This window comes from Sorex araneus, chromosome 11, assembly GCF_027595985.1.
Source record: "Sorex araneus isolate mSorAra2 chromosome 11, mSorAra2.pri, whole genome shotgun sequence".
Classification (NCBI taxonomy): Eukaryota; Metazoa; Chordata; class Mammalia; order Eulipotyphla; family Soricidae; genus Sorex; species Sorex araneus.
Genome location: NC_073312.1, coordinates 38,485,704 through 38,503,924, shown reverse-complemented (window position 1 = coordinate 38,503,924; position 18,221 = coordinate 38,485,704). Strand labels below are relative to the sequence as shown.

The 18,221-nt window shown below is 45.8% G+C and overlaps 1 protein-coding gene across 2 annotated transcripts in view; it reads right to left on the bottom strand.

The window, feature by feature from the left end:
• ERCC6 (ERCC excision repair 6, chromatin remodeling factor) overlaps window positions 1-18,221 on the bottom strand; it is an 81,654-nt gene that overhangs the window by 50,935 nt on the left and 12,498 nt on the right. For both annotated transcript variants that reach the window (XM_055119467.1, XM_055119468.1), the window contains exon 5: window positions 15,435-16,182. In XM_055119467.1, coding sequence (XP_054975442.1) covers window positions 15,435-16,182 — 748 coding nt within the window. The remainder of the gene's footprint in view (window positions 1-15,434; window positions 16,183-18,221) is intronic.

Below are 18,221 nucleotides of genomic sequence, written 5' to 3'. Positions count from 1 at the left end.
AGTCTTTTCCTTCCTTCTCAATTCAATTCTTACTTGAGTTATTATATCTGCTCTACAAATAATTTCTGTAAGGTCCCATTTCATTATCAAAACTGCTTGTTCCTCTTCTGGTATACCCTAAAGGAAAATTTCTCTGCTAGTTCCTAAGATATATGAACTTAATTCTAGAAAAGAGTCAGTGGAAATTTCAATATAACTAAGTATCTCCTCAATGGTAATATAACCCCAAAAAGTGGCAGGGGTGGGGGTGGGGGGGAGGTCTTACTTATAATTACTAGTTCTATATTAAAAATGATAGTGGTAACATGAAACAACAGAGCATCTTAACATAAATCTGGGGTCAAAATTGCTATATACTAGATTCACAGGTTGGTTAGTTCATCATCGGTGTCAATGATATCACAGAGGGTGTGGCCTGTGCTCAGTGATGAAACACCTGCCTTGCATCGAGAGGCTCTGAGTTTGATTCCCATCACCTCTCTATGTGCTGAGTATGATCCCTGCAGTGCTGCCTGTTTGTATCCCAAGCACCACAACAAAGTGTGCAACACCCAGCTGTCCCACCAACAGCAACAGTGTAAAGGGAACGGGAAAAAAAGTATATATACATATACATATATATGTGTGTGTGTGCATGCGCACTTATGATACTTAGGAAACATATATATACATATATATACATATATACACTTATACTTAAAAAAAAACTAAGTTCACAAAATAAATTCTAAGCCATAACTTTAGCAATACGATGCCTCTCATCAACAAAGTAAGTGAACATTTGTATTCTGGAAGTATGTACAAGAGAAGAAATATCTGATGACTTGAGCAAGTACCAAAAGTATGACCCCTGGTTAACACACATGAGCACCTAGTGACACTCCCGCTCCCAACAAGCACCATGACTGTAACTCAGGTGCCTCAACTAAGAGCGTGACCCCCAGCAATCACACGAGCAAGCAGCATGGCTAAAGGAGCACAAACGCAAATATCACAAGCAGATGTGTGACCTCTGGGCACCACAGCTGGCTACTGCAACATTAACACTGACAAAGAAGGAAAGGGGGAGGAGGTCATGAAAAACAAACAAGCAAATGTCTAAAGATCTGGAATCTTGGCAACAGCCAAGACTGTGGGGAAGGAACAGCCATTGAACGAGGTTAATTCTACTGTCATAACCATAATGGACATTGATATCAAAAGTGGAAAAAGAAATCAATTGCCTTGTATTCTATTCACTTGCAAAATAAAAAGATTCGATAATGTCCAGCATTATCATCTGCAACACTTTAGATTTCACTAAATGGTAAAAATGGAATAAGGCAGTAATACAGAAAATGCCTTTATGGCAATAAACTCAAAGGAAGGGAATGAGAACAGCAGCCCATATAAGAAGGCATTCATTCATCTGCTACTGATCATGCAAGAACAAGAGAGAACATGTGAAGGAGGGAACACTCAAAGTCACTGGTTTCAGGAGTTGGGCATCACAAGGTCATCAGCTTTTTCCACACAGGAGACTCACATATTCGACCAAGCGTGCTGACAGGTGATGAAAGGACCTCCTGTAGACCCAGCCTGTCAGCCTCTGCCCTGGGCAACCCCCCCAGCATCACTCTGCACCCACAGAGTTTGGGTTTCCTCTCTCACCTTCCTGCTACCCTCTTCAAATGCACAGGCCTGTCATGTCACCAACAGAGCCACCGGGCACCTGGGAAGCCGCATCCCTCCCAGGCCTGCCACTTCACAAGGGAAGACAAGAACAAGCCAAACACTTATTCAGGCTGGTGAAAGAATGACTAAAGGTGGTGGGAGAGATCATTGTTGCCTACAACCATTTATATCACTGTGAAGACAAATCACCCAGAAGAATCATAGATGCATATTAAAGGCCGAAAACGCCAGGGTTCTCAAACCACAGGCGCAGGCCGCTGGCTCGGGCTAAGAAATGCTTGTGCTCTCATCTACAAAGCAGCCATGCCCCAGGTGGTCTGCCGGCAGAACAGATCTGCCCACCCGGCCAGCGACCACTGAAGCAGAGCCACTCCAAACGCAGGTGGGCAAGAGGTGGGACATGGCACAGGAGGAAAGGGGGTAGACAGGGAGAGCCAGAGCCCACCCCCTCCTCACCTCACCCCCCCATCCCCCCCGCCCCGCCCCGCCTGAGTCTGAAGAAAGGGGCCTCTCCCATACTAGATGCATCTTGGCTTTTCCAAGCTGCTCTCTGTCCAAATGCTGAACCTGAACCTGGCAGGAGAGAGAAGTGTCCCGCCAGCAGACGCCATAAAGGAGGGGCTTGTGCTGTGAATTTAAACTAGGTTGGACATATGAAGTTAGGCACGAGCCCAAACACAAAAGTCAGACCCAGAGAGCCAAGTGAGTTAACCGCCCATAAGGAACCTCTGAGTGTTCTATTGGGGGAGAAGGGGGGAGATTACAGGTATGTTAATGAGTTAACTTAGGTTAAGTTAGGGGAGGACTAGGTGAGGCTTCGGCGTAAAGCACTGAATTGTTATACTATTAGGTATGTCCCGTCTACTTCCCGAAAGCCATCCATAACCCTGCGGTAGGTTCTAGAGCTCTGTTCACTTGCAGAGGAAGAAACAGAGAGTCCTGGGCCAGTGCAACCTGCATGCGACGCTGAGAGGCAGCTCCATACTGGACAGAGCTGGCCGAACATGGCACGTTGAAACAAAAGCTGTATTTGATCCCATGAGTGCTCAGCAAGTGACCATAAACAGGACTACCGGGGAAAAGGGTCGCTACCTCTAGGAATACCCAGTCATTGACCCAGTGGCGCATCTCCGTTTCAAATTCTAAACAGATCTGAGCAACTGAGTAAACAAAACTGCCATGAAGCACGGGGCCCTCTTTTATATAATGATAACAAAAAGTAGATCCCGAATGACTTGAAATTATTTGGGGGTGGTCAAAATTGAGAGTGGGGGCCCAAGAAATCAGATTCCCCCAAATTTTAAATGGCTCCCCTATATCTTAATCCCGTCAATAGGTAAGCTGGAGATCTGATCTGAAGAACAGAAGGAGGGAGTCAATAACTCCACATTTCAATGTTTTCTAATGTTTTGGTCGGGGGAAGAAAAACAACTTGTTTCATGTTTTCTAGCCTCTTGTTGCAAAAAAAAAAAAAAAAATCCGCAAATGTCATAGTCACAGCTGCAACCACATAAAACCAAGTGGGCCTGGTGTTCGCCGGCGCCGCTGCCAGCTCCTCGCACGGCTGCCACCACCAGCCCGCTGTCAGCTCCACTGGCAGCCACTTACAAGGGAACGTGGCAATAAACATAAACTTCCCATCCCGCTCAGAGGCAGGGGGAGAAAGCGCGCCCTGGCTTCCCCACCCTCGTGCGGTGAACGAGAGCCGGGTTCAGGCTGCAGGGCCCGGGGCGAATCCTGCCATAACGATCCGTCACAAGCAACTTGGACCCAGGGCCCAAGCGCCATGCGACCTCGACGGGAACAATGCTTCTGTCGGTGCGAGGTCGCTGGACGCTGCGGGAAGGAAACCCCAAGAGCACACCTGAGAGTGGCTGCTGCATCTGCAAGTTCTGTTCTGTTCCAGAGGACAACTTCCAGAATTCCAAGGTCGCTCCCAAGAAGAGAGCAGAAGAGACACAGCTCGCTGCCACTGTGCCCTCCAAGACCGTCATCTCCTGTTCTGCTGCCAGCCATCCTTCCCACCCTTACCCCCACCCTTACCCTTCAGATGGCCAGAGGAGCCAACCTGCCCTGTCCAGCCCAAATGAGCCCTCCTAAGGTGCAGGTACCAGCCCCAGTCCCTTGGGTACACTTGATGTTCCTACTGGAATGTGCATCAAGTATTAGCATCTTTCAAAGGCGCTTCCTCCATTAGAGTGGGAGCCGTTTTAGGGCAGAGACCATCTTGGCCATGTTTACCTCCCTAGAGACTAGTCTGGTGCTCGGCCTCCCCGCAGGCAAGGTAAACTGAATGAAGTGAATACATGAATGAGTGAAGTTCACGACTGGGCTAGGGATAAAGGGAGGCACAGAACAAAGAGGCATGGCTTGAAAATGATGAATGATGAAACGAGCTAAAGCACGCAACATCCAGATGAGAGAATCAAGAAGTCGTGGCATATATACACAGTGAAATACTGTAATTCAGCCATAAGAAAAGATGAATTCTGGGGCTGGAGTGATAGCACAGCGGGTAAGGCGTTTGCCTTGCATGCGGCCGACCCAAGCTCGATTCCCAGCATCCCATATGATCCCCTGAGCACCACCAGGAGTCATTCCTGAGTACAGAGCCAGGAGTAACCCCTGTGCATTGCTAGGTGTGACCCAAAAAGCCAAACAGAAAAAAAAAGATGAATTCTTGTCACTTGTGACAACAAGGATGAAAGCAGATGTGTCACACTAGGTCCAGTCAGAAAGAGAAAGACAAGCACTAGATGATTTCACTCAGATATGGATATAAAGAAATAGAGTAAAGGAACAGACAAAAACAAAACCAACCCAAGACTAACCCTTGGAGACTGTCCCTGGAGCAGAGGTAACAGCAGAGTGGGGACAGGAGGAGTCCAAAGACTACTGGGGCTGTGATCTTTTTGGTGGTGGAGGTTGTCTGGTGATTTACTTATCAAGAGGGGTGAAAAAGTACTCCTGAAACATAACGATATGAACCACCCAACGTCAACCCCCCAAAACAACATAAGATCAAAGTGGAAAACAGGTTCACAGAGTATCCTGTTCCACTGCATGCACAGCTGACCTAAGACAGCTTTTCCTACCCCCACAGCTATGAACTTACTGCACTATTCCTAGCGAGGTTCACCACATTAGATGTTATAGGAGGCAAAAAAGCTGCTTCACTATATATATATATGTATATATATATATGTGTGTGTGTGTACATATCTATATACACATATATACACATATATTTAAAAGTATTGCCATGTGTATAGTGTATAGCTTTGAGACTATACACAAAAATTAAAATTAAGTAATTTTAGCTAATTGCAGGATACATGTACATTAAAAAACTCACTGGTAATTGGGCCAGGGAGGTAGTACAGAGAATAAAGTGTTAGCCTTGCATGCAACTGACCTGACTTCGATTCCTAGCATCCCATATGGTCCCCTGAACCCACCTGGAACAATCACTGAGCAAAGTTGAGTGTGGCTCAAAACCAACAACAAACTACAGATATCTAAACACCTACTGAAACCTGGCAGGGCAGAGCTCAATTCATTCTTCCCATCATCATGTTACATCATGTTAAAAATAACTCATTTGTCATTTATTATCCAGTCTATTATCAGAAACCACTGTGGGGATCAGCACCCCTACACATCCAGGACAGCAAAGAGTGTGGAAACAAAGCTTCACAGGGCCGGACAGAGGGATCTAGAACACTGACCCTAGAGCAGATTGGACTGCGAGGAACCAAAGGCTCACCCAGACCCACCCACACGCAGCCAAAGAGCAGGCTGGGAAGACTCAAGAACTTCCCCTGGGTAGATGTCTAGTGCCCCCTAGTGTGCTCAGGAGAGAAGGAACTTTTTATTTCTCCCCTAAATATTGGTTGATAAGGTACTTGATCAGATTCATGTATTTCATCATTAAATGAAGGTTAATCATATTAATAAAAAATATGAAAGATAGAAAAACATTATCAACAAAACTAAGTTTTTAACAGGTAATAATGTGGCTATACATGCTAACACCAATTGTTAAACTACCCATTACTTGGGAAGGAGGCTGTCTTTTCATTGTGTATCACTATTGAGTGTCTGACCTATGCCAAATAACCTTGATGTTTTTGTAATCTGCATAGGGCTCTTCTTTTCTTTTTTGGCTTTTTGGGTCACACTCCCAGCACTACTTAGAGGTTACTCCTGGCTCTGCACTCAGGAATTACTACTGGAAGTTTTCAGGGGATTACATGGGATGCTGGGGATTGAACCCGGGTCGGCCGCGTGCAAAGCAAATGCCCTACCTGCTATACTATCTCTGTAGTCCTTGCAGAGGGCTTTTGAATATGATTCTATGAAGCCCATCTTACAGGTGAGGAGACTTCAAAGATCTCACAGCCACTGAGGATTCTGCCATTCTGATCCCATGCCCTGTGATTTCTAATTCTTATCTCGTCCCACCTCCGTAAGAATGTCTCCAAGACCTACGCCTTGCTCCAGAGACTCAGAAATAAATCTCAAAGAGATCAACTAGCTGCAAGCATTTCTCAGATACTAGTTCCTGCCTGAGACCTCCAGAGTGATCTCAGGAGGGGTATGGGCCAGCTCTCACCCACCCACAGCCCGGGCAGCCATATCCACACCCCAAAGCTGCCACCAAGCCGACTCCTTCAGTGACATCTCCAAACTCTGTGGCACTGACATCCAAGTAGTAGCACACCAGACTGGATGGGACGTAACATAGAATCCAACCAATCTCAAGTAATAGAGACATTAACACAGAAGCCTTGCCTTGTAAGAACAGCTTTGTGAACTCTCAGATAAGGGCGTAATACCCCCATGGTAAGATATGACAATTTTCACAAATTTTCTTCTATGGAAATATTTTTTGATCATTCTGTCAGCCATTTAGTGGTAACAAGCAATATAAAATAAATTATTGTGGGCCTACTATGGGGGGCAATCTTGAGGGGTAGTTGGGAAAATGGAGATCATGGTGGAGGAAAGGTGACAATGGGGGTGGGACTGGTGTTGGAATACTGAATGCCTGGGACAAATCATCATGAACAACTACGTATGCCACGATGTTTAAATAAAGTGGGGAAAAGAAGGGAGGGAAGTGTCTCTTAGCTCGGGGCACACTGTCCATCAAGATTATCTATACATCCAAACTACACATATCATTTTTAAATTTAGAGTCAGAAAAAAAATTCTAAGTAATATAACAGCAGTTTGGCTGAACACACTTGTTTCTAAGTATCATATTTTATACGCATCAATTTTTTCCCTACAGGGCGGGAAAAGTGTCACTCTTCACTAGATACCCTCTGAGTTTTTTCACATAAAAATCTGCTAAGCAGGACAGAGAGATTTTTCAAGGCAGTGTGGAAGGCAGTTGCCTTGCACACGACTGACCCGGGTTCAATTCCTGGCATCCCAGGTGGTCATTCCCACAAGCATCACCAGGAATAACTGCTAAGAATCACTGGGTGTAGCCCCACCCAGCCCCAAATTTTAATTTTTAATTAAAAAAAAAAATCTGCTAAGCAGTTAACTCCAGAAAATCTTGAAATTCAAAACTGATGTCCTCACTCTGTCTTCACATGTACAGTGTCAGGGCCACCCAGCCTAAGAAGGGCTGCGTGGTACGACCATGAGGGGAACGCCACACAGTGCATGTTAAATCACCTCAATAAAGAGAGACAGTGCGAGCTCCGGGTCATTCTCCACTTATTGCAATATCCATGAAAGAAATTCTACAAGAGAAGCACAATGAGTACAATTTGATTTTTTTTTAAATATATTCAAGGCACCAAGCTGGGTATTTAATACAGTTTGCATTTCTGTAGTGCGATCGGGTTTTTTTTTTTTTTAATTCAGACAGCTAAGAATCCCTAACAGATTAGTCTAATTTGCTAAATTGAGATACTCAGTGTTTTACTTTTCTTATCTGCCTTTTTATGGTCTATCTGGGTGGACTTAATTGGCACATCTGAGCAGATGAAATACCCTCAGTTAGGAGTCCAGATCTCACAGAGTAAATTAAGACTGATGCAGACAATTATACACTGGAGCTGAGAAGGAGAGGTGTGTGTGTGTGGGGCACAAAGCAGAATTAGTCTTCATTTGTGTCTTGGCTTCGTCATTTAAACGAAGCCAAGACGCTAAGAAGACTCCTTAAGGGAGTAACTTTTTCTTCTCTCTTTAAAAGACAGATTCCTGGAAGAAAGAAAAATAAAAAGCATAGGTTTAATTTTTGAGAAAGAAATGAAACTCTCTGGAAACTACCAATAAGAATGATTTTCAACTGATTACATTTAGGTAGCAATTTAGGCTTCTTGACCAAATCAAGACTAAACTTTCATTAAATTCAGATTTGGGGGGGATCAAGAGGATTTAATGCTTAAAAAAAAAAAGGTACAAGGCTAAAGCAATAATACATAGTGTAGTGTTTGCCTTGAACTTGGCCAACTTGGGTTCAATCTCCAGCATCCCTGAGCACCACCAGGAGTAATTCCTGAGTACAGAGCCAGGAGTATCCCTGGAGTATTGCCAGGTATGGCCCCAAAACAAAATCCCCCAAGAAAATGTAATTTTTTTTTAAAAGTTAAATAAAATTTTAAAAGGGTTTAAGTAAATTAAAATCTGTGTGGTAATTTTGGCTTTACCTAAGCAGAGCCTAAAGGTGCTAATCCCCACCCAGGTGGAAGATAAACCGGGGCCAATTCCAATGCAGAGAGACTGTCTTTTGGGGTCAACTTTGGGCAGAAGGCAAGAAAAGGGCTCCGGGAAGACAATACAATGGAGACAGAGAAGCTGGCAGGGTGATCTCAGTGGGCATGCCCTCAGCCGGGTTTCAGGCAAGTAACAGGAACCCTTTACACCCCCCTCCCCGCCCCCCACCAAGCCCCAACAAGTAATGCTCGTCCTCACCAACAGAGAAACCTGGGACAGGTCAGGATTCTGAGTCCAGATGCAATCAGCAGTCGTGATTCACCTGACCCAAACCACCTCCCATTGGTGGGTCAGTTACCAGAGCTCAGGCTCCTTCCTCCTAGGACAAATTTACCTGGCCAACCACTCCGAAAAAAGTTACTCCATACCCACACCCAGAAACCTCACTTTCTAAGCAAACCAACAGAAAGGGCCCCCTAATTGGACTCAAGGCTGCTACCAGACCTCCCACCCCCTCATTGCAGTGCCCCAGGGCAGGGTATTGCCCACCTTGAGAGTGGATAGGATTTAAAGCGATGACAACAGTAAATGAAGCACTGGCAAGAGGCAAGCATCCGGTAACACTGTCAGGCTGCCCCTATTACTGTCAGCACCTCACTCAGAACATACAGCACCCCCACTACACACACACACACACACACAATTCAAAGGCTTTCCCCAATATCTATCCTATTAGATTGACCCGTCTCAGCATCTGAGATGCTGAGCCCCTTCGAGAACTGCACATATCCATAGTTAAAACACCCCAAGACAGGATCCTGCTCACCCGACAGCAGAGACCCACAGAAGACAATAAAGCCAGCATTTTCCCAGCTGATGATGAAGCCAAGCAAAATATTAGGAAATATCCTGTAAGATTTACACAGCAAATGGACTCATCAGCCCTTCTTTACTCAGTTACTAAAGAACAATAAAACAATAAAATGGGGCTGAAGAGAAAACTTTTTTTACTCATCTACATATTACAGTTGCATCTGCAACTGTAATAGGAAGTGACTGTGGATTCAGATTATACCGGAGCAAGAGGCAATCTATTCCCATCCATATCATCCTTGCCAGACTTTCTAAACTTGCCAAAATCTTCCACAATCCTCCTCCAACATCCCGATAGATCCTTGGCTTAGGTCTTTAACATGCTTTGCAGCCCAGGGTGGTTAAGGCAGTGATGTGCTGATTCTGGGCACCACCTAGTGGTCACATATGGACATTGCTCAATTTCACCAAATTACTCGATTGGAAAGAAACCAGCATGGACACAACCTTCTTCCAACTTCAAATGCCACATTTACCTCTCAAGGATAGTTTGTGGCAAGTTCATCAACTTGAAGGAGCCACACAATGGTGTTGAATAAAATGTTTTTACAGCCCAATATCATTATAACAATTGAAAGAGAGACACATGATCAAAGATTGGAATAAAATGCAGAAAATTAACAAAAATAAAGAAAGACAGGTAGTTTTTTGCCATCTTAAAAAATATCACATTTTCATAATAAAAACCCAGGAGATCAGAAATGCTACAATACAAGTAGAAAACAAAAGACCAAACATGATGGCCTCTCAGTATCTGTACTGTAAACCATAATGCCCCAAAGTAGAGAGAAAGTAAGAAGGAAAGTGTCTGCCAAAGAGGAAGGGGGTGAGGTGGAATGGGCATTGCGGGACAATGGTGGGGACAATGGTGGTGGGAAAACTACAGTAGTGGAGGGATGGGTGTTCCATCATTGTATGACTGACACTCAATCATGAAATCTTTGTAACTATATCTCATGGTGATTCAATAAAAAGAAATTTTTTTTAATAAAATAATAATAATAAAATACAAGTGGATGAAGTAGAGGCTTCAAACCAACTGGAGAAGCAGCACCTCGGCTGTGTGGGGCACACAGCACTTTAGAGAAACTGACATGCAAGCTTAACCTCCCAAAATCAATACAGTGTCCGGAAGGAAAGTAACATATAAAATACACCAAGGAGTTCCCAAATCCGGCTGCATCAGGCCCGCCTAGGAAAGCTTTTAAAATGTACTGCCCGGTAGCCCTGGGCTAGACTTCCTGAATCAGCACCTCCAAGTGCCAGGCTCCCGGGTGACTGGAGAACCAGCCCGCAGGCTGGACACCTTGGTTTCACCGTCTGTTGAACACCAGGGAAACAGGGGCTGTTAGGTGACCAACTTGCATATGGCTGAAACATGGAAAGGGCCCAAGGTAGGGAAGTGTCAGAAAGGAACCTCGAACCCAATGGTGCTAGAAGCAGAATTCGGAAACGCCTTCCTCGCAGTCAGGATATAACACCCGAAGCAGTGCTGGCCGCCGCTGGGGACAGGAAGGAGAGTTGGCGGCACTGCCCAAGCCGTATCTCAAGGCTCAACAAACAGTTGGAGCAAATGCTGCCGTTTCCCCCCATTGTCACCAGCCCCCAGGTTGGACGCAAGTACTGAACTGTGGCACTTTCTCCCGAAGAACCCACAGGAATGAAACCGAAAATGCAACTCCCCACCCCACCTCCGCCCCTCGAAGTACGCACTGCAGCTAAGATGTGTGCATACTAGGGCCAGGAGCGCATACCCCAGTGAACAGGTGTGTGAACATCACAGCAACCCTGGCCAAGCACGACTACCAGGCTGCATGCAAGCACTGCAACTCCTGGGACGTGAACTCCTGTGAGCACTGTGGCCCCGAGGGTGAGCACCCCCACCCTCAGCCACCTTCAGTGAGCATGGGTGGAAATACCAACACAAAAGGAGTGTGAACCCCAGCGAGTGCCTCAGTGCAGTGTATGAACACCACACTGCACCTCTTGGGGGAATCCCCCCCAGCCAAGCCTGCATGTGACTCCAGGTCACCACCACAACAGAAGGAAAGGAAGGTGGGGAAGGGAAGAAATAAGCTACAAAGGGGCCTGAGCGATAGCACAGCGGGTAGGGCATTTGCCTTGCACGCAGCCGACCCGGGTTCGATCCCCAGCATCCCATATGGTCCCCCAAGCACCGCCAGGAGTAATTCCTGAGTGCAAAGCCAGGAGTAACCCCTGAGCATCGCTGGGTGTGACCCAAAAAGCAAAAAAAAAAAGAAATTAGCTGCCAAATGGGGCTTTACTTATTTTTATAAGTAAAATTAATGTTTTTGGTGCAGAGAGACAGTACAGGAGGTAAGACACGTGCCTGGCATGCAGCTGACCTGGGGTTGATCCCCCACACACCATATGGTCCCCCGAGCGCTGCCAGGAGTGATCCCTGGGCACAGAAGAGCCGGGAGCAAGCTCTGAGCACCACCAGGTGTGGCCCCAAAAAACAAAATAAATAAACTAAGAATTAAAATGTCTTATAAGATCTATCAATGTGAGGAATAAAAGTCAACTGGATTTTCTGAAAAGCTACTCTTCTCTCTGGTATGTTATCAGAGGTATGAAAATCAGAACGCCTCTGAGGAGTTAATCCCCAAACATGATTTAGCACAGAGACAAAGCAGAAAAAATATATAGAAAAAGAAGTGTGTGGGGGAGCAGGGGGTGGTAAGCTGTGAAGGAGGTGGGCTGGAGGTGGGAGGGAACCTTAGTTCATTGGTGGAGGGTCACTGACAGGTGACGGGTTTGGAATTTGAATACCACAAACCCAAAACTCTATTATCAACAGCGTTGTAAATCACAGTGAGTAAATTTGAAATTAAATTTTTTAAGCAATAAATTAAACTGGGGCCAGAGCTATAGAACAGCAGGTTGAGCACCTGCCTTGCAGACAGACCCAGGTTCAATCCTTGGCATCCCATACCTGACACCAGAGCCCTGACAGGTATGATCCCTGAGCCCAGACAGGTATGATCCACTGGCTGTGATCCAAAACACAAAATTAGTGAATTAATTAAGATGGAGGAAAGGCCATTATTTCCATTTTAAAAAACTGCAAAAACTAATTTGAGGTTAGAAGTCAGGACCCAGTTCCAGGAGAGACTAAGCTAGAATAAAGGTTTGCTTAGTAATTCCCACTGAGCACCAGGTAAAGCAAAGACCCCGGGCCTAGGTGAGAATCCTCAATGGAAAGAATTCTCCCTGGCTGAGAAAACAGAGAGGATGGATGTCTAGAGGAGCTTGCGTGCATTTCCAAGGGATCCGATGAATATCACAGGCCGGAGCAACAGTACGTCAGGGAGGGCTCTTGCCTCGTACGCAGCCAACCCAGGTTTGATCCCTGGAATCCCATATGGTCCCCTGAGCACCACCAGGACTAATTTCTGAGTGTAGAGCCAAGAGTAACCCCTGAACACTTTGTGGTGTGACCCAAAAAGACAAAAAAGAAAAGAGCATTATAATGAACAAGGTCACAAAATGGAGTTCGTCATAAACTGTAACCAATGGGTGTATACTCCTGAGTTCTACATTCATTAAGAAAAATGCATTTTCTATGCTGTAAACTTTATGGCTTTATGCTAATCATCAAATCCTTGCTAAGAGATCCTAACAGTCATTTCCTTCACCTCAAGGAGTCACAATGAATGTTCAATACAACTACAAAGATCAACAAGAAGAAACAAATACAAAGAATGACAGTGCTGAATCTAGAAACAACCCATCTACACAATGGAATACTATGCAGCTGTTAGGAAAGATGAAGTCATGAAATTTGCTTACAAGGAGAATATTATGCTAAGTGAAATGAGTCAGAAAGAGAGGGACAGACACAGAATGACTGCACTCATTTGTGGAATAGAAAAAAACATAATATGAGACTGGCACCCAAGAATAGTAGACACTTGGCCAAGAGGATTGCTCCATGATTGGAAGCCTGTCTCATGAGCTGGGGGAGGAGGCAACTAGAATAGAGAAAGGATTACTAAGCCAATGATGGTTGGAGGAATCTTTCAGGATGGGAGATGTGTGCTGAAAGTAGGTGAAGGACCAAACGTGATAGCCTCTCACTATCTATATTGCAAACCATAGTGCCCAGAAGTAGAGAGAGAGTATGGGGGAAATTGTTTGCCATGGAGGCAAGGGGAGGGTTGGGGCAGGTGCGAGGGAATACTGGGGATATTGGTGTGGAAAATGTACACTGGTGGAGGGATGGGTGTTCGATCATTGTATGACTGAAATTCAAACATGAAAGCTTTTTAACTATATCTCACGGTGATTCAATTAAAAAAAAAAAGAATGACAGTGCTAAAATGTTGTTGCTCTACTTCTTCGTCCTCAGCAATGTATTTTCTTTTAATATTCCCAAATCCAAAGAGAATCAAGGAAGATGAGATGCACACATTTCAACATGGTACAACTGCAGTTTAACACTCTTAAAACCACAGCTATAAAATTTTAAGAGCTATAAAATTTTGGTGGTAATTAGTGTTATTGATATTTCTGAAACTCATTGGAGATTTTACTATGACTTTAGTAAAGAAAAAAACAACTATCATCTTATGATATGGCTTTGGAAATAACAAATTGTTTTACAATCTTAACATTATTAAGAAAAACTTAATGACATGAAATTAAACCAAATCCTTATTTAAAATTTAATCAAAATAAATTACTCTTGATCAAAATACTGATCTATTTAAAATATATTTAATATTGACAGAATTTAATGAGAAGACTATATTGCTCCATTCGCAATCAATATGCTGAGATGAACATCTATTAATTCTCTTCGGTAGTTAAAGACTGACACTGCTGATTGTTCAAGAGTATTGAGCAAAATACCCTCAAAACAACTTTACAGATATTAACTGTGGGGGGGGGGGGACCTTTAAAATAGAAGTGGGAAATGACAGACTGAAGCCAGCAAGTATTAAAATCTAAGGTTAAGACTCCATGTAGGCATTCCAGCATAAAGACAGAGGCTACCATCTCAGGCCCTCAAATTAGTCATTAAAAGGATTAGGCTAGAGCAGTAGTATAGCAGGTAGGGCATTTGCCTTGCACGCGGCCAAGTAGGGTTCAATCCTCAGCATCCCATATGGTCCCCCGAGCACCGCTACGAGTAATTCCTGAGTGCAGAGCCAGGAATAATCCCTGTGCATCAAAAAAAGCAAAAAAAAAAAAAACACAAACAAACAAAAAAACCAAGGACTCTGCCATATCTACTTGTAAAAGGTCAGTTGAAAGCTATAAAAAACACAAAAATGGGCAAAAACTTCCAAAGTGAATCTATTCAACAGATGCCTTGTTTTATTTCTTTTCTTGGTGTCAGGGGTTGAACCTGGGACCTTCATGCATGCAAAGCACGTGGCTATCTCTGAGCTACATCCCCGTCCCCGAATGCCTCTTTTCTCTGGGGGATCCTGGAGTGCTGGGCAAGCTAAGGGAAGTGGCCTGAGATGCAGCATGGCAGCCTGCGGGGCCCTGAAGAAAGCAGCAGTGTACGTGGCCTCTTTTCCCCTGGATTCACACAAAACGTGCCACAACGCACAGGATACTTGGGACAGTCGGGTCTTCATCATCCCTCTACCTGATCTGCCTCATCCACTGACAAAGCTGTGGAAGGAAAAGCCCCGGTCAGTCTGGAGCGTCAAGCATGAGCTTGAAAGGGAACGGTATGTATACACGAAGCACACTTCCAGCTTGACAAAGGACACGTCCTTGCTCTGACGTGGTGGCTGACAAGGTGATTTCACGAGTAAAAACAGCACCACTCTCAGCTCTTAAGATCTGTAAATGACTTTCCTGCCTCAAAACAATCAAAAATGACAACTTCCCCAGTGGTCACCCTAGAAGCCAATCCTCCCCCCTTCTCTCGTCCTGCTGCAGGGCTGCCAATCAGCTCCAGCTTTGGTCCTCTGCGTGCCCCTCGTGCCAGCCTCTCCTTTCCCTCCCAGACCTGAAGAAGTCCCGAAGAGGACCTGGAAGCTGCCTCATGCGGGGGTCAACCCTCTGAGGACTCTGTGGGTTCTAACAGGCTAAGGCTTCAAGGAACTGAAAACTCGGACAAAAAAACGAGCCTTAACACACACACCTGCCCCTGGATCTCTCTGGGAACAAAGCCACTGCCGAAAAAAAGAAGCCATGCAATCTGCTTACCGTCTCTGAAAACTGACCTTAGCCGCTGCTTAAAGTACTCTTCGTCTCCATCATCCCGGCATCTCACCACCTTCCGGCCCCGTCCTCCTGCTCCCCCTCCTCCCGGGGCTTCGGCTTCATCTTCGGAGCTTGGGAAGAAGTCATCATCAATTTCCTGCGCTGTGACTTTCTTTGGCCGTTTCCTACCCTTGGCTGCAGGCCTGGGCTCACAGCCGGAGCCTTCTGACAGTCTGGCCCCTGCTCGTTCCTCCTCCTCCTCCTCCTCTTCCTCCACCTCCTCCTCCGAGGGCAAGTACTCCGACTCTTCCCCCTCGGAGTCTCCCTCTGCCTTCAGCTTTCCGTCGCACTCCGGAGGCTTCTTTCCCCTCGGCAAGCCCAGGCTCCCCTGGAGCCGGAGGGCCCTCCGCTGCAGTTTCCGGAGGTGCTTCTTCAGGCGCGCATCTGTCTTAGAGAGAGCCTGGCTTCCTTTCTTTGGCTTGGTCTCGCCGAGGGCCGAGCTCAGCTCAGAGCTGACCGAGGTCTGAGCTTTTTTAGCCACTCTCCGAGCACTAGCTTGCTTCTTCCTTTCAAAAGACAGTTTTGCCTGATCCGCCAGATACTTCTCAAAGCCGGACTCTTCGTCGAGCATGAGTTTCCTAGGTTTCTTCTCCTGTTTCTGAGGGATCTGGGTACCAAACGGTGTCATCTGGCCGGTGCGGATCAGCTCTTCCCACGCGGTCTCCTGAACAGGCATGAGCATGCTGCCCAGGGAGGAAGGCCCTGGCTCTGAAAGAGTGACCACACGGCATCGGGCATTAGTTTCTCAGTACCTGACTAAGAACAAAGCTGCTATAAGCACTCTGGGACACATCCTTGGTAATATACAGTTCTACGGGTACACTGGACCTGAACAGATACTGCAAACATGCCTCCAAGGGCCCTTTGCAGTGTTTGAGTTTAGTGGTCTGTATTCAAGCCAGTTCATTTTAGCTATTATGGTAAGTTAGCAATGACATTCTTGATGGTTATAATTTCTATTTCCCCACAGAGTAATGAAGTAAAGTACATTTTCCTAAAGGTAGTGACTTCCTGCTTAAAAAAAAAAAAACAGAGGGATTGCCCCAAGGAGTGCTCTGAAGCCTGGGGACCACCCTCAAGAGTGCTCTGAAGGGGCTGGAGTGATAGCACAGCAGGTAGGGCATTTGCCTTGCACGCTGCCAACCCGGGTTCAATTCCCAGAATCCCATATGGTCCCCTGAGCACCGCCAGGGGTAATTCCTGAGTGCAGAGCCAGGAGTGACCCCTGTGCATTGCCAGGTGTGACCCAAAAAGTGGAAAGAAAAAAAAAGACTGCTCTGAAGCATCTGGTAAGGATGCCTTGCTCAGGAGCACAGGCCTGAGGTGACCTGCGCTCAGAACTTAGACCTGGGGATGCTGTGCTGGGAAGGGCAGAGCACTAGGGAGGGAGAGAACATGTCATTTTGTGAAGACTGGGGGAGAGGGGTGACACACAGGTCTGACTGTGGTTCTCACACACCTGGCACCAGCTGCAGTGCTCACAGACGCTGGTGCTCCTGACTGAAGACTCGAACCACGTTATGTACCTGTGATTTACCTTACACTGGGGCGTCCGTGCGTATCCTGATCGTAGCATGCACTACACAGTGGGTCACTGTGCTGCTCGCTGGGGGGGAGGGTCCCATCCCTTTGCTACAGTGCTCACACGCATCCATGGTTGTGAGGCCAAAACCATTTGTGGCACCAGAGACTAGTCCCAGAGCAGTGCTCCCAGATCATGCTTAGCATGGGCGGTTGCACAGGGGATCGGATGTACAACCGTGTGCTTGCAAATCAGGCATTCTGAGACACAGGGTTAGCCCCCTGTGCCGGCAATTTTTAATCCTAAATTTTACTACGGAATCAATTTTGCCAAAAGATGGCACATTATAGATAAACAGAAACAAGTATGTTACCGGTGAGAAATAGGACACACCTTACCAGCAGAAAATACCAGCCCCATGAACTGACAGAGTCAGTTCTCAAAAGCACTTCTCAAGTGGCAGAGCACCTGGCCTGCGTGTGTGAGACACTGGAACTGGTCACCTAGGGAACCCTGAGTAATGCTTTGTGTAGCTCCCACAATAACAATAACAAAATGCACAAATATTTTTCCTATGACCACAACCATTTTTCCTTTAAGACAGACTTCACGGAGATCTGTGAGGGTTTGTAGCATATTACTAATGGTTCTATTTTGCATTATTTCTGTCACTTGCTGTACATCTCCAGTTTTGTGGATTTGTTTTACTAGGATTTATGACATGTATTTGATACTTGTAAATATTTTTGACTTCTTTTCTAAAATCGCAGCTTTCTAAAATGTCATTCCTGGACTGTTATCAGAACCCAGAAGTCCAGCTCTATTTGTATACTGTGTGTATCCCTTACTTCCGTTACTCATCCTGCACTCTCTCCCACTCTGCGTGGTTCTGGTGTGAATACGCCTTATTTTCTTGGCTGAGTATTTGAGAACTGCCTTGGTGTGTTCACTTCGTTTCCGCCGTGTCCTTGTTTCCAGCCAGCCCGTGTCCTTTTTTTTTTTTGGCTTTGTTGGCTAAAGTCTTGCCAAGCTTACCTTGCCTTCTGCTTGTGCCCCTGATATACCTCATGTTTTGACCTTTCTTCAGCTCCCTCCTATTGTCCCAGGACCTGTGGTCTGTTGGGTTAGAGTGTCACGGGCACAGGAAAGCTTTCTGAGCCCCTCTCCTAAGTCAGCTCTTCTGAAGTGCTCAGAGACCCTGTGCTTTACTTGTGCAGGATTTCAC